Here is a 15,000-nt window from a genome sequence, read left to right on the forward strand (position 1 = left end):
TCTGTGGCTGTAGTGTATCCTGAGTTTCACTGTAATGTTTGTTTTCCTATCATCCCTGGTAGATATCAAACTTATTAGCTTTACTGTTAATAAGCATCACAGCCGAGCTCAACAGCAGCAGCAAAGTTAAAGTAATGAAGTAGTTTTATGTCCTTTTAAGTTATTTAGCAGAACAAGGCAGGTTTTATTGCTTAAGGACCTAAATATATCAACGTCTGCCTTGTTTGAGTTACTGACTTTATGTTTCATATCAGAATCTGCACTTCTGTGGGCGGACGCACACCTCACTGGTTTCAATCCTTTCACTTTGTATAGTCACATTAACATCATCGTCTTTCAAACACTATTAGGAATAGTAGATAAAAAGTTCTGTTTCATAATCATGTGAAATAATTGAGGATGTTAAAGAACAGATTCTGAACAATTACTGGAAAATATATATATATATAGCACTGATTTATTTATTATGATGCAAAGCTTGAATGTGAATATGATAATATATGAATGAGATGTTTACTCACACTGTGAATAATAAAGCAACTGAGTGTAAACTCATTAACTTGTGTAAAGAAAAGTGTTTTAGGTGTAAAGGTGATTTATTGACAAGAAGAACCACCATCACTCATCAGCCTGTGCAACTTGTCTTCATTTTACAACATCGATATCATGCGGTGTTACACCCAGGATTTGGTTAATACCAACAGCATACAATAATAACTCCTATACAAACGTACATACATACAGTATCTATACAGGATATAACTATGTGGATGAGTTAAGTACAGTGGGCCCTCGTGGTGTCAGAATCACAGGAGTGGAGCTCAGAGGAAGGACACTTTCTGGTGGATCAGAACAACGTGCACCTCAGATGGTCGACATGGAAACGAAACTGTGTTTATTATCAGAGGCGTCTCTAAAGGTCAAAGGTCGGCCACTGGAAAGGCTCAGTGACACGACGACTGAAGAAAATCTTTAGTTTTAAATGTTTGTTTTTCCTGATTTTCAATCACATGATGAAAATCACCCGACGGAAACTTTCAATTCACATCAGAATGAACATCTTGACGTCTCATGTTAAACACGTGTGAGTATTTTCATATTGTTTTGAAATTAATCGAAGGCAAAAAAGCTCTGAAAGGCGATGAATGGTAAATATTAAGTATGAAGAAGATGCTACAGATGCTTTGTAAATATGTTCACTAACTTTAACCAGTTTCAAAATGTACAAGTATTTAGCATTTTGTCCTTTATCAACCATTCTTCTACAAATGCAGTGAAATTATGAGACAAAAAGTTCCCATGAAGTTAATGTTGTTCTGAGATTTCAACAATAAAGTCAAACAATTATGAGAATAAAATTTAAATTACTTTGTTCTTAACATCTCAGAATTCCTTCAATTTCAACTTGGCCCGAATATTCAGTCGCAGATCTTCTTATATTTCCCCACAAAAATGACACGTAGCCTAAAATTATTACTTTATTCTATGTGACGACTTCATTCTCATAATATTATGAATTTCTTCTCAAAATTACTTTACATCTTTTTTTTCATTCAACATCTTCTCAACAAAGCCCAAAATAATTACTTTATTCTCATAAAATTACAACTTCTCTGTAAAATTAAGACTTTAATTTGTTTTGCCAATAAAACTTAAACTCTGTCGTAAATGTGAAATTGATCAATTCTATACTCCACACTTGTAGATCAGAGGGAAATGGCTGCAGCGTGAATCTATATCAGCACGTTGGCCTCTTCAGTTTATCATTAAATATTCCATGGCAGCCATCTTAGATGTACCAACTCATATCCTGTTACAAGACGACTCGTGTGAATGCGATGATCCGTTGTATGTGTTTAGTTTGGAGACGTATCTGAAGTCAACAGGTAATTATACGAATGTACCGACGACGTCATCTTCACCGCACTGAATCAACAAAAACTAAAAAGGCACTGATTATTATTATTTTTTTAAACACAAAACATTTCAGGCTTCGTTTCTTTTGACTCTACATTGAGTTCACCTGCTCAGATATCACGTGGTTGGACTGTGTGTGTGTGTGTGGAGTCTTTCTCGTTGGCTGGAAGTTAAAAAGTTAAAATCTTGGATCTTAAAGTTACATTAAATTAGTTTGGCCACTTGGGGGCGGCAGAACAACCTGACAACAAAACATTTTAAGAGAGAAAACATTAGCATCACTTTAGTCAAATTCAGATACTCCAATAAATACTTATATTCAGTTTCTTTTGTAGCTCTGGCCTCCAACAACTCCTGAGAGATATGATGCTCGTTAGCTGCTAAACGCTCCACGATGTTCGCCTGCTAGCTGCTGTCACTGTCTGGTGACAGGCGCAAAGGCCGGCTGCAGGTTTATACAACGTTTTTGGCGGGAAATAGTTGCATGCTGATGTCGCTACGAATAAAGGCGGTAAAAGCGTAATTTGGTTGTTGGAAAACCAGAACTACTCGATAGGATGAAACACTGAGGGTCTCTGCAGTGTTGAGTGGGTTTGTCACTTTCAGACAAGCACTGAACTCATGAAGGTTTACGAGGGGCATCGTCCAGAAGATTCACCACGAGCAAGTGAGCGTGTGGATGAGGTTTCTAACACGTGACGGACGTGAAGCTGGTAGAAAACAAATATCTCAGGATGAAGAAGAGGAGCCGTACACGTAGAAGACGAAGACGTCATCTGGGAAACACGAGGAGGTTCCAGAGCTTTTGGTGATGAGGGCCGACGCCGGTGTGGATGAGCTGTAAACAACAACACTGATCTTTCCACAGCAGAGTTTATACGTCATGTCCGGCCTCCTGCTGCTCTACAGGCTCCGCCCCTCGCCTGGATGTTCCCCACATGTTCCTGTTGTTGTGAACGAGTCGGACCCGACAACCGGAGTTTATGTCCATTTGATCCACTTTTGAGAAATCGTCAATGTAGCTTGAGCTAATCTTCTCACGGCTGTTAGAACTCAAACTGTGGCTGAGCTTTCGAAAACAAAGCGCAGTGTTTCTTTTTAAACGTCTAGTGAGAAGTACGATCTTCCACATTGACTCGACCATTGAGCAGGCATTGCAAAAGAAGTCAAAGCTAAAAGTATCTGTTCTGTTAAATTGCACAGCTTCGTGTGGCCCCTGTTTTTACACAGTTAAAGGAACAGAAGTGAAAACCTGCATAATGGATTTGTGGATGAAACCACGATGGAAGAAAAAGGAATGTGAAGGAGCAAGAAGAGAAATGAGGCACCTCAACGCCAATCCGCTCCAACAGTAGATTGTCAAGTCTGGGGATTTATAAGACACAGAATTATATATATTTATGTTATTTGGAAACATCAATCTGTCCTCGTCTGTGCAAACACTTAAGCAGGTCCATTTGTGTATTTCTCTCTCTATATATATATATATCCTCTCAAAGCATTGTCTATGAAACTACAGGCGTTGTTGACAGGGAGCTTCGTCTTTCCCGCTGCGTCAAGAATGAAGCAAATTTAATGACAGAAGATTTATCAACTTTTACAAATTTAGAAATTAAAGCATAAGCTGTGTCTCAATTCATGGACCACCTCCTTCAGGGGACACGGTCTTCATTAACTGTTCTGTTGAGTGCATCAGCCGTGTCAGTGCCTGCCGGCGCCATTACCTCTTTGAAAAACAGTTAACCAAAGCGCAATGAATCCTGGGAAAGGTTTTCGCTCCAGAAGGATCCACCTGTTGGAGTCTTTGTTTGTCTCGGATGAAAGGACGCAGTTATCAGAACCTTGGAACTGTGACAGTCTAGTTGTTCAGATGTTGAACAATTTGGAAATTTGCTTAAACTTTGGTTTGCGACCTGCTGAGTTGTTGACGTGATTGATGCAGAATCACAGAGGAACAAAGTAAATTAAACTTTGATAAACTGTGCAAATTCATAAGTTGCTTTAGTTTTTTTTGGGGGGGGGGTATTTTTGGTTTATGCACAGGGTCCACTTTCAGAGACTATGAACTGTAAACCTTCTGTCTTTAAATTGACTCCGTACGTACTTTGCCTACCAATACTTATGTGTAGTTACGTATAAGTAATTTTACTCTATAAAATATATCAATATCAGATATTTGTTTGGGTAGATTTATGTTACATTTGTTCGGGACATCTCACGTGATCCTATCCATCCATAGAGGTATTTCTTTTGTGACATGGTCAAAGGGAGGAAACGCTCGCTGTGTCCCAGCTAAGAAAAGAAAATCCACCATGCAAGTACTCTGATGAAGATATATCAGCGGTCCAGTCTGTGGTGTAAGACCAGGCTTACATGCACATAGTGAGTATTCAGTACAAAGGATGGAGGAGAGGTGCTATTCGATGAAGATGTCTTCAGTGGGACAGGAGTAGCCGATGTGCTCCTTGTAATACTGCTGGAACGCCCTCCTGTGGAGAGAATCAGGAAGGTCAATGACCAGGACTGCGTTTTGTCCTGGGGTCTAGTTGGTCTGACCAGAAAATGAATTAACTGAATGTAGATCAGGTGCAGGCAGGTTTTCAAACAGAAACGTAGTCGTGTGGATGTAGCCTGAGCCTGATAGTCTGAGTTCAGGATAGAATAGAATCAGGAGGTCTTACCCCACCGACTCGGCCAGAGGATGTAATGTTGTATCTGACATCATCACGTGACAAGCGAAGCGCTGTTGGTCGGGATGTTTGGTGATGAGACCAAAATACCTGCAACGCAATAATCAGCATCAGGTGTATTTAGTTTTTATTGAGACAAACCTGCCTTAACGTCGCTGTTTTTTTAAAGACAGACTGGGAGAAAAAGAAGAGAATAATTGCTTCGATCAAATTCAGCCTCGGGTGTCGTGTGACTCACTTGCTGTGTTTTGGATGACAACCACAGAAGGAGATGTTCTTCAACTGGAAAAAGTGGAAACACTGGTCCCCCTGATAGAGACAGAGAGAATATATAGTATGAATGATTCAACTAAACCTGAACACAGACTTTGGTAGTTACTGCTCAGTGCAACCACAGAGCGCTCAACACCCAACTACTGGATCAGCTGGATCAGCTGGCTTCCTACCTTCCTTCCTTCCATTGTGAGTGTCACAATGGAAGGAAGGAAGGAAGGAAGGAAGGAAGGAAGGAAGGAAGGAAGGAAGGAAGGAAGGAAGGAAGGAAGGAAGGAAGGAAGACGTACCCTGTGAGCAGAGTGACACTGGTCCTGGACGTTGATCTTCACCCCCTTCACACTGACCTCCAGCACACAGGCTGAGGGAGGCTGACCTGCTAACCGCCTGTTACATGCAACCTGGGAACACAAATAATGAATGTAAGTGTGTGAACTTCACACTGGTTTATTTATGTATAAGAGGTCGGAAGTAAAGATTTGTGTCAGAGTCCAAACCTGCTGCAGAGTGAAAAGTACACATGAAGCTAAAGGAGCCAGGTCTGTGCTGTAATGTTCTTAATGAGGATTTGGACCAAGAGAAGGATTTTAAAGAAACACGCTTATATAACAGGAGTTTAGTTAAAGGGTCACAGGACATTTGTATTTGGTTACTGGTGATAATCCACAGGTTCACATTTTACACGGTTTATCTCCATCAAACTAAAACCCTAAAGGAGTGACGGGTATTTCAAAACACAACAAATCCCCTATCCCACTATCTGCATGGTCAGACACCAGAGGAGGAGAAAACGTGTCGTCTTTCCTCGGTTTCAGAGCAGCGGCGTCACTGATGTCTCTACACAGACGAGCAGAAACCTCCCAGGTTGTTTTAGGGCTTAAAACTGAGTGAATTGCAAAAAGAACAAGTGCAAAATATTCATTTTTCAAAGCAGAGAGAGATGAAGAGTCATCAGGTCGAGTTTCTAACTAACACCAGCTGCTTTCTGGAAGATATTTGGGGATATGAGTTATTTTGGGATATTTGCTGCTCAGGCGATATGAATGAATGAATTTTTATTAACTCCCAGGATTTTCATTTTATAACAACTGTGGTTAAAATAAATAAACTTTGGAGAAATTATAATTTTTATAGACTGTTCTCTACAGTTAGAGATTTACTAACTAGAGATATGAAAGATTTTAAAAGGAAGGAGCCGTTGAAATGTGGAAAACGAGCCGTTTGATCGGGGTCTTACTAATTATTTATTAAATTAGGCCCTGAATCAGTTCCAAAATGTTAGAACAGTTAGAACGCTGACTTGTGGGTTGTTAATGTTTAACAGGAGGTCCACATCCTCACTTCCTCATCTCACCTCATTGAATATTGTCGTCACAGTGTTTGTCGTGGTGCTGTTGTGCAGTATCTGTATTTACGTACCTTCTGCATCGCGGCACACATCACGTCGCTGCCTTTGTGGACGGGGACCTGAACCGAACCCAGGAATCGCACCAGGAACTTTTCTACCCAACCGTCTTGCTGTACTGTGAGATGGAAGAAGAACAAAGAAAGATCTTTAATTATGGATGATGATGATGATGATGTTTTTAAAGCTCAGTTATTTGCAGTGTACCTTGGTTAATATCTTTGTCCAACTTGACGACGTAGAAAGCCGGGAAAATGCCCGTAGCTCCGGTCCTCATGTTGTAACCCTGACACCACAGGTCCTCGGACTGCTTCAGCAACAACACCGGGTCGTCCGTCTCCAGATGAAGCTCATCCGCATGACGGGGGACGAACCTGAACCCGGGAGGCACAACAGGACAACAGATTTAACTTTGGTGTGTTGGATTTGGACATGTCATCCTCAGCCTGTGTTTGTTGATGTGTGTTTAACCTGTAGACGGCTCGGTGGCTCTGCGGTCGCTCCACTCCATTCAAAACACAGGAGAAGACACCAAAACACCCAGCGCCTGAACACACAACCGGACATTAGACTCACAGCTATTTTAAAGATGAACATTTATAGAACTATGAAGGTAATAACTCAGCTTGATTGAATCCCAACTCACCAGTGGCGCTGTAATGGCTGTTGTTGGCGAACAGGTTGAGGAACTTCCTGCTCCTGGGAGCTCCGCCTCTTCCTCCGTGAGGCTCCTCGTCCTCTGGCGCTGTGGTCGACGTTACCTTGGACTGTCTGCAGATCTTTGTTACCACGTCCTTCCTCCTCTTCACCTCCTCCTCTCTCCTCCTCTTCACCTCCTCTTCCCACTTCTTCTTTGCCTCCTCCTCTTCCTTTCTTCTCTCTGGAAACAAGGGACGTTTAAACCGACGGCACCACAACAACCAAGAAACTCTGCAAACACATTGTGTAGGTTTGACCCTCACTTGAGTCTCTGCTGAAGTTACACCTTCACATTCTATACAAAAAAACAGTTCCCCCCTCTTGTAAAAAGTGTGGTAGACAATATCAGTGTTTTCTGGTCAGTGGCGTTCCACAGGGTTTCGTCTTGGGTCCTCTACTCTTTTCTCTTTTTATGCTTCAGCGGATTTTTAACATGATACAGAGGCATGATGCATATTTCTGTTGATAATCAGATGATGCAGAGCTCAGATTAAGTTGATATTAGAACTCAAGACCTTTACAAAAATCTCATAATGTGTAATAAAATAAACAAAAATAGCAAGAGTGCTTTTGAGATATATCGGGACGAAATGTCAGGTTTGTACAAATGTCTTATAATCTAACAAACAGATTACCATGAGATCAGCAAAGATTACCATGACCAGATTACCAAAGGGATTAAAACTTTAAATTATTGAACTTTCTCAATCATCAGGACAAAGCTTGTTGTTTATTATCCGCTGATGGCAGATTTAAAAAAAACTTTAATTATTATTTATTATTATTTTGCTTTAAACTTTCGGCCACTGTTTAACTGCTTTCTGAGGGAAATATGCTCAGACAATTTCAGCATTACCTTGGTTTCTTGCTTCCTCGCTCCTCTTCCTCTCCTCCTCATAATCTGGGTCTTCCTCCTCATTGGCCGACTGATAGACCGTCTCTGTGTCGCTGTCGTCGTTGTGCTCGTGGTTACCGTGCAAACAGTCCTGGAGGCGGACAAGCTCCAACCGAGCGTGTTCCTCCACCACCAGAGTGTATTTCACAGAGTCATAATTCAACGCTGCAGCAGTTCCGCTCTTTGTTAGAGTCCGAGCAGCCACAGCATCTCCCTGAGTGACAGCTGAGTTGGTGCCACCCGCCTCAGAGCGACTGCCACCTCGTCCCCCCCCTGCATCCACCTCTGACATGGTGCAGTCCATCGCAGTGATTTCATCCCCCGCAGGGCAGAGGGATGGACCGTTCTGGACGTTCCGGCAGGGAGTCGGGTCTCCCTCCGCCTCCTCCTCCCTGATGTCAGAGTTGGTTCGGTGGGACAGAGACGGATGCAGGGGCCCTGGTGGGGGCCCCTCTGTGTCGGAGCTGAGGGACATCCTGTTTGAGCCCCCCTCACTGCTGGACCGGGACATGGCCGGGGGGTTATCCTGGCTCCCGTCATGGCTTTGGCCTAGGAACACAAAATATGGACTAACAGAGTAATTTGGAAATGAAAAGTATTTTTGGACCACATCACATGTATGTTATATATATAAACCTTATAGATATGTCATTATATAGCTTGATACTTAAAAACTGAATATTTTACAGCACTAAACTGGTAAGTAATAATAATAATAATAATAATGTTTAGGATACAGGTTGATAAAACACTTTAATCATAGACCCAGCTGGTCTTTGGGGAGAATCATAGATAAATATATAAAAAGGTAAAGAGATAATTAAATAAAGTGATAACCTGTGGTTTCAGTACCTTGCTCCTGGGTCTTGTCCTGGGCCTTGTTCTGGGTCTTGTTCTGGGTCTTATTCTGGGTCTTGTTCTGGGTCTTGTCCTGGGTCTTGTCCTGGGTCCTCGGTGCTACAGGTGTGCGTGGGACCACCATGGCCGGCAGGTAAACCTCCTGGTTCGACAGCAGGTTATTTGGTTTCACTCCCCCTCCTCCTCGGTTCCCCGCTTTAGAACCCGCTCTTCCCTTCCCCTCGGCCCCCCGGCTCTTCAGTCCGTTTGTTTCTCTGGGCCTCTGATGTACATTCCTCTCCTTCTCCTTGGCCTTGGCCTCCGCACACAGCCTCCCTGTTCTCCTCTCCTCCCTCCCTGCAGTCACTCCATCCTTCCCCTTGACGTCCCCCAGGCTCCTGTCTCTCATCGCTGCTGCTCCTCTTCCTCCTCCTCTCCCTCCTCCTGCTGTTGTAGCTGCTCTCCTCTGACTCCTCGGAGCGACGGAGGCCTGTGTGTGCGTGGCCCCTGACCCCTGTTTGTCCCGCAGACGAGTGCGAGCGTCTGAGGAGGCGTTGGCTGCCGCCTGAGTGTTGGTCCGGCTTTTGGCCTCATTGGCTGTGGGTGGTTTAGGTGCAGGGCGACGCGTGTTGTACCGGACTTTGTCCTCTTTGTCCGCTTTTGGTTTAACATCCGGTGGTGCTAGATCCCCTGAACACACACACACACACACACACACACACACACACACACACACACACACACACACACACACACACACACACACACACACACACACACACACACACGCACACACACAGAGTATCAGATTATGTATTAGGCAACCAGATATATACAGAGGGATTATATGAAAACAGCCTGTAAGCAGTTTATGCTGGATAAGAGTTTCAGGAACAGAAGAAAAGAATATTTCAAGAACGTTTTTACATTATTCAAATCTGATTTTATTTCACAAAATGTTTCATTGCATGTGTCATAATCTCCATCCCATTAATCAGCATTTTCAACAGAAGGACTAGAATCAAGGAAAGTAAATATCCTCAGAAACCTCTCACACATTTTCCTTGTTTTCTCTATTTGTCGTAATTTGTAACTGTACTATATAAATAAAGTTATTATTATTACAATTATTACATATCCAATACAGTTTGTAACGTAATGAGCAAATTTTAAACGCTAAAAACATCACAACGGATTTTTATAGAAATAAAAATGTATTTAAGGATTTCGTTGATATTCAGCAGCCGCCTCTCGACACGTGGACGTTTCTGTCTGACGGAGTCGATGGTGCCGGGAAGACACCGACGCAGGACGGAGGGACAGAGACGCTGCTGGAGGTCGAGCAGCTCCTGCTTCAGGCCTGGATCAAGTTTCCCAGACGTCCCATGATGCTGCTGTTTTCTCCATCACTTATCGTCGGTGCCTCCGGGTTTCGGAGGCTGAAGACGGACAGAAGATGTGTCAAAATATCTTTAAATGACACATTTCATATGGACAAGGGGTATAAATATTCTAGGTTAAAACATATAACATCATATTCTGAAGTATCTTTCAATAAAGCTGTTGACGACATCTATCACTGAGTAATAAAGGTCAATTAATAATGAATAACTAATTTCTATTATTTTTGACGTCTATAGTTTGAGCTGGCTCACCTTCCATCGTAGCTCTGCGAGTTCCTCAGCGACAGATCAACTCACTGTGACGTCATCCGTTGGTTTGTGAGCTGCTGTACCAGAAGTGACCATATGTGGAGTAGCAGGGGGTGGAGCCTGACTGAGAGCTCGACATGCCCCCCCAACACCTGTGTTCTGCACCCATTGGACGGTACTAGCTGTCAATCACACTGTGGTATCCACCCCCCAACACACCCGGTGCTTTATGATCTGTTTGACTCTAAATGATCATAATTCACTAAATGAACATCATCTGTTTGAAGAAGATTTGAAACTAGAGATTGAGACGTAAACTCCTGAATGTTTACTGACGTTATAAAGTGAGAAGAAAGCTGTGTCTTAATTTAGGGGCCTCAGCCTTCAGATGGGAGGATCCTTCGCCAGACAACATATCCCAGGATTCATTGCAACGTTTTTCAAAGCGATCGCGGCGGCAAGTGATGAGACATCTACTGTTTACACTTTTAAATGTATCAGGCTTCAAATCAACCAAAGAGAGGCATTAAAACGTTCTCATTGTGTCCAACTGTGATAAATTAACTATAAGTGATGATTATACCTGGTTGTAAATGAGTTTCTACTTTGTAGCTGTAACGATTTATTAATGTATGAGGTCTGTTATCGTCTGTTTTTGTTCGTTTGTTTTGTTTTTCTGTTTGTTTTCGGTTGCCTGTCTGTATGTTGCTGATTTGATAATTGTTTTTCTTTTTTATGTAAGAATTGTGATTTATGTTGCGACCCCCTTGAAAAAGGGATTTATCGTATTAGATACATTTGACCTGCAGGTGAGAGAAATCAGCTGTTGAGTCATTTTCTCATAGACGTCTATAGAGACAGTGGAGTTGCCCCCTGCTGGTCGTTCCAGAGAGTACAGGTTTCAGGCACTTCCACATTGGCTTCACTTTCTGGACCCGGAGTATACGTCCATTTTGTTTTTATACACAGTGTATTGTTTGTACCTGTGATGTGTGGAGAGGACGAGTGGGACTCCTTCCAACTTTCCTTCTTTCCGAAAGAGTTGTTGTTGATGGAGTCCTGCAGAAAGTCAATGAGACAGAGCAGCAGAGTAAGAACTGGATTCACACACACACACACACACACACACACACACACAGATACAATAAATTCCCAAGCCCTTTACCCTAAAATTCAAACTAAATGCCTAACTCTACGTACACAAAACCCTAAAACCAAGTCGGGCCTCTGTAGTGTCTATACTTATCATGGTCCACACAAAGCTATAAGTACAAGAACACACACACACTCATCCATCTTTATTGACCTGCTCCTGATTCATGGTCCTCAAATCACTGCAGAAACAAACATATTGCATCAGATTTGTGTTTTCAGCACAAAGGGTCCGACAGGCCTCATATTAGCCATTGGTAGTAGCCTCTCTCTCTCTCTCTCTCTCTCTCTCTCTCTCTCTCTCTCCCTCCTCTCTCTCTCTCTGATGACATCACTGCCAGGAAGAGGCAGGAGCATCGACCAGGAAGTGAACAACGGTCCCGCCTCAACATCACGGGAGCCACACACTGACTCACTTACTGACATCCCTCATCTGCTCCCTGTCGCTCTCTGTTACTATGGCTACTCACTGTGTGTGTGTGTGTGTGTGTGTGTGTGTGTGTGTGTGTGTGTGTGTGTGTGTGTGTGTGTGTGTGTGTGTGTGTGTGTGTGTGTGTGTGTGTGTGACATCGTCCCTCCAGTCTGACGGCAACAGACATTTTAAAATCTCAGTTTTATTCTTAAAGCGTCTCAGTGACATCATCGTCTTCCGTCTCATTGTCACATGGTTACAGCAGCTTTCAGAGACAGAGTCGAGCTGAGTGTCTTGTTTTTCAGAGACACATTCAGAGACGATCATTCATCCTCCAGCCGCAGAAAGAAAACTAACTGCTGCCGACGACCGTCTTCATCACAACTCAAACAAATGTAGACAAAGGGAAGACGCCACGAGACCAAATCAACGGTACTTTCAGATTAGTGTTATCTGATGTTCAACTGTAATCCAAACTGATTCAAAGAAAAGCAAACGTCTCATTATTCCACTTTATCTCTTGTTCTATCTCTTTGTTTACCTTCATATTTGTGTCTCTATATTGTATCTGAGTGTTTGTTGCATTGTATCATTGTTTTCTTTTGTGTTGTGTTTGAATCATCATTGTTGTTGTACTGTTAGTGTGGATTTAGTAAATATTACAATGCACATAAATGATCAAATTTAGATGATTGTAATTATATAAGACTTTGATGTTATTATTTATTAGCTGTAACATTTTTTATTTTTATATTTCTGCCCTGATGTTGTTTGATCTTCAAACTGTTTCATATTTGACATATATCATATTACACACACACACACACACACACACACACACACACACACACACCAACACACACACACACACACACACACACACACAGTCTCACTGTTGATTCAGTGTGTTTGATGACACGTGCACTGATCAATACTATGAACTCTGTGTCTATGAACTGATTCCAATAAGTGGTGTTTCATTACTATTCATTATGTGAAGAGCAGCATTGTGTTATGTCCTCGAGAACGTGCTGCACGATGATGCACTGTATCAACGCGTGTGTGAATGTGTGAAGGTTTAAATCCAGCTGTTTTCATAAAGGATTTAAAACGTTTACATGAAGGACAATGTCCAAATGTCTAAAGCAGCTTCAGTGTCCAACAGCCACAAGGTTCAGAGGGAGGAGAGGACAACGTGTCCTCAGAAGCTGGAGCAGGAGGAACGACAGTTGCTTCTCAGTGGGACTGAATTGTTCAAGCTGTGGTTACATGAATTCCTGGACCTGCCCCCTGATGCGGATCCGCACCAAAGTTTAATGGGATTTTCCCGGATCCACATCCACTTAAGTTTCAAGAAATCCCGTTGGGACGTTTTTTTTGTGTAATCAACAGCGAGTAATAAGGTAATAAAAATGCAGGAATCTTGCTTATTATCACAGAAGCAAATATTCAGTCACAAATTAAAGACTTTCATCACTTAAATTGAACTAAAATACTACATTTTAAAACCTGTATATGCCAAAGCTTTATAAGTCAAATGCATTAGTTCCACATGATAAAGTGAGAAACTGTTTGAAGCAGGATTTCTACAGAGGCTCTGATCCTCTGAGACGAGGCCGCCGCTCGTCACGGAGCTGCTTCGTTAACGTCGGCAGGAATTTATCAGGATCACGAGAGAATTGAAGTGAAGACACAAGAAATCATCAGCTCCAGGTTACAGAGGATCCGTGACATCATTACTCAGAACTTTACTGGAGGTCTTCAGTTCATCTGTGAGCAGCAGGTTTCACATGTTTCAACCAAAAGAAATAAAATCATCACATCGTAATATTTACATCCAAGGTTTTATAAACCTGGACTCTGCGATAGAGCGTCTCACTTTCAGAAAGTACATCTTCATATCCAGCTTTTATAAAAAGAGTCAAGAGGTTCAAGACTGTGAACATACTATTTTAAGAGTGAAGGAACTACACATCCCATAATCCTTTGTGAACGAGCCTTTCCAACGACTTCCAGCTGCTTCTTCTCTAATTGAACCTTGCTGTTATTATACTGTTGTAATATAGTGTGTATTTGTAGATAGTATTTTATGTTCTGTAGTAAACTAGTGTAGTAGATGTTGCGAATACACCTGAGGATTGTGGGTAGTGTAGTTTTGACTTAAAACCCATTTGATATCATACAAACTTTAACATTTCTGTTGATTTCTTAATTCAAGGATCTTGATAAAGGGAATCAGACGTATTTAGAGGAGCGTGAGTAGTTTGGTGCAGCCGGAGATTTCAGGGACGGTCTGGCTTCTGCTGATGATGACGGTCTAGTTCTGTTGATGTTTTTAAAATGGATCTCTGAGGATGAATGTGAAGTGAAACCCAGGATGAGACGACTCTGATCTGAGCTGTAAACAGGATGTAACTCCTTTAAAGGGACACCACCAGTGCTACTGGTCTTATGAGACCTCCAAGCCGGCTCCTATAGAGAACTGTGATCTGCAACAGCCTGAGCAGCCACATCACTGAGGTTCACACTGGTTTTTATAGACCTTCTCCTCTTTTGACTTGAATCTCCTCCCGTCGTGATGATACTGCTGCAGCCGAGCCATATTGAATATCCTCCTATATATTTCATGAGATGACAGAACGGCTCGGAGCTTCTGGCTTCAGCGGCAACAATCAGGGTCAACAACAGTGTTTCCTGTCAAAGTGTCCTTGAGCAAGTCACCGAACCAGAAGCCGCTCGGACAAAACAGGTCAGGCACACGACAAAGACACACAACATCACAACATGGAGACGTGGACGTTCAGAATCGCTGGAAATATCGTCACGACACACAACATGTTTACTGGAGCACTGCAACACCAAGGTACAGCTGAGCCAATTCTAGAGCTGACCCACTGCCAGCGTGAACACACAGACACACACACACACACAAACACACACACACACACACTCACACACCTAGCAGCAGATACACAGCCGTCCTCTGCTGTCTCATCCTGAACATCCTCCCAGGAAATACGTGGACATACACACACCCATTTATTCGGCTTGATGCTCCTGCTGTCTCA

At 42.5% G+C, this 15,000-nt stretch overlaps 2 protein-coding genes across 2 annotated transcripts in view; one reads left to right on the forward strand and one right to left on the reverse strand.

Moving 5' to 3' along the window:
- Positions 1-555, forward strand: part of cstpp1 (centriolar satellite-associated tubulin polyglutamylase complex regulator 1) — a 4,966-nt gene extending 4,411 nt beyond the window's left edge. Inside the window, exon 9 of the mRNA XM_035155870.2 lies at positions 1-555. This exon is cut by the window's left edge and continues 328 nt beyond it. The gene's annotated coding sequence lies outside the window, so the exon portion shown is untranslated.
- A 2,884-nt stretch (positions 556-3,439) lies between these two features.
- Positions 3,440-15,000, reverse strand: part of mapk8ip1a (mitogen-activated protein kinase 8 interacting protein 1a) — an 11,934-nt gene continuing 373 nt past the window's right edge. Inside the window, exons 2-12 of the mRNA XM_035155861.2 lie at positions 11,352-11,427; positions 8,732-9,406; positions 7,841-8,428; positions 6,932-7,165; positions 6,757-6,832; positions 6,493-6,659; positions 6,300-6,403; positions 5,171-5,281; positions 4,846-4,916; positions 4,599-4,697; positions 3,440-4,406 (exon numbers count right to left, since the gene is read on the reverse strand). Coding sequence (XP_035011752.2) covers positions 4,334-4,406; positions 4,599-4,697; positions 4,846-4,916; positions 5,171-5,281; positions 6,300-6,403; positions 6,493-6,659; positions 6,757-6,832; positions 6,932-7,165; positions 7,841-8,428; positions 8,732-9,406; positions 11,352-11,427 — 2,274 coding nt within the window. The 3' untranslated portion in view covers positions 3,440-4,333. The remainder of the gene's footprint in view (positions 4,407-4,598; positions 4,698-4,845; positions 4,917-5,170; positions 5,282-6,299; positions 6,404-6,492; positions 6,660-6,756; positions 6,833-6,931; positions 7,166-7,840; positions 8,429-8,731; positions 9,407-11,351; positions 11,428-15,000) is intronic.

Source organism: Hippoglossus stenolepis, chromosome 5 (assembly GCF_022539355.2).
Source record: "Hippoglossus stenolepis isolate QCI-W04-F060 chromosome 5, HSTE1.2, whole genome shotgun sequence".
In the NCBI taxonomy this organism is placed as follows: domain Eukaryota; kingdom Metazoa; phylum Chordata; class Actinopteri; order Pleuronectiformes; family Pleuronectidae; genus Hippoglossus; species Hippoglossus stenolepis.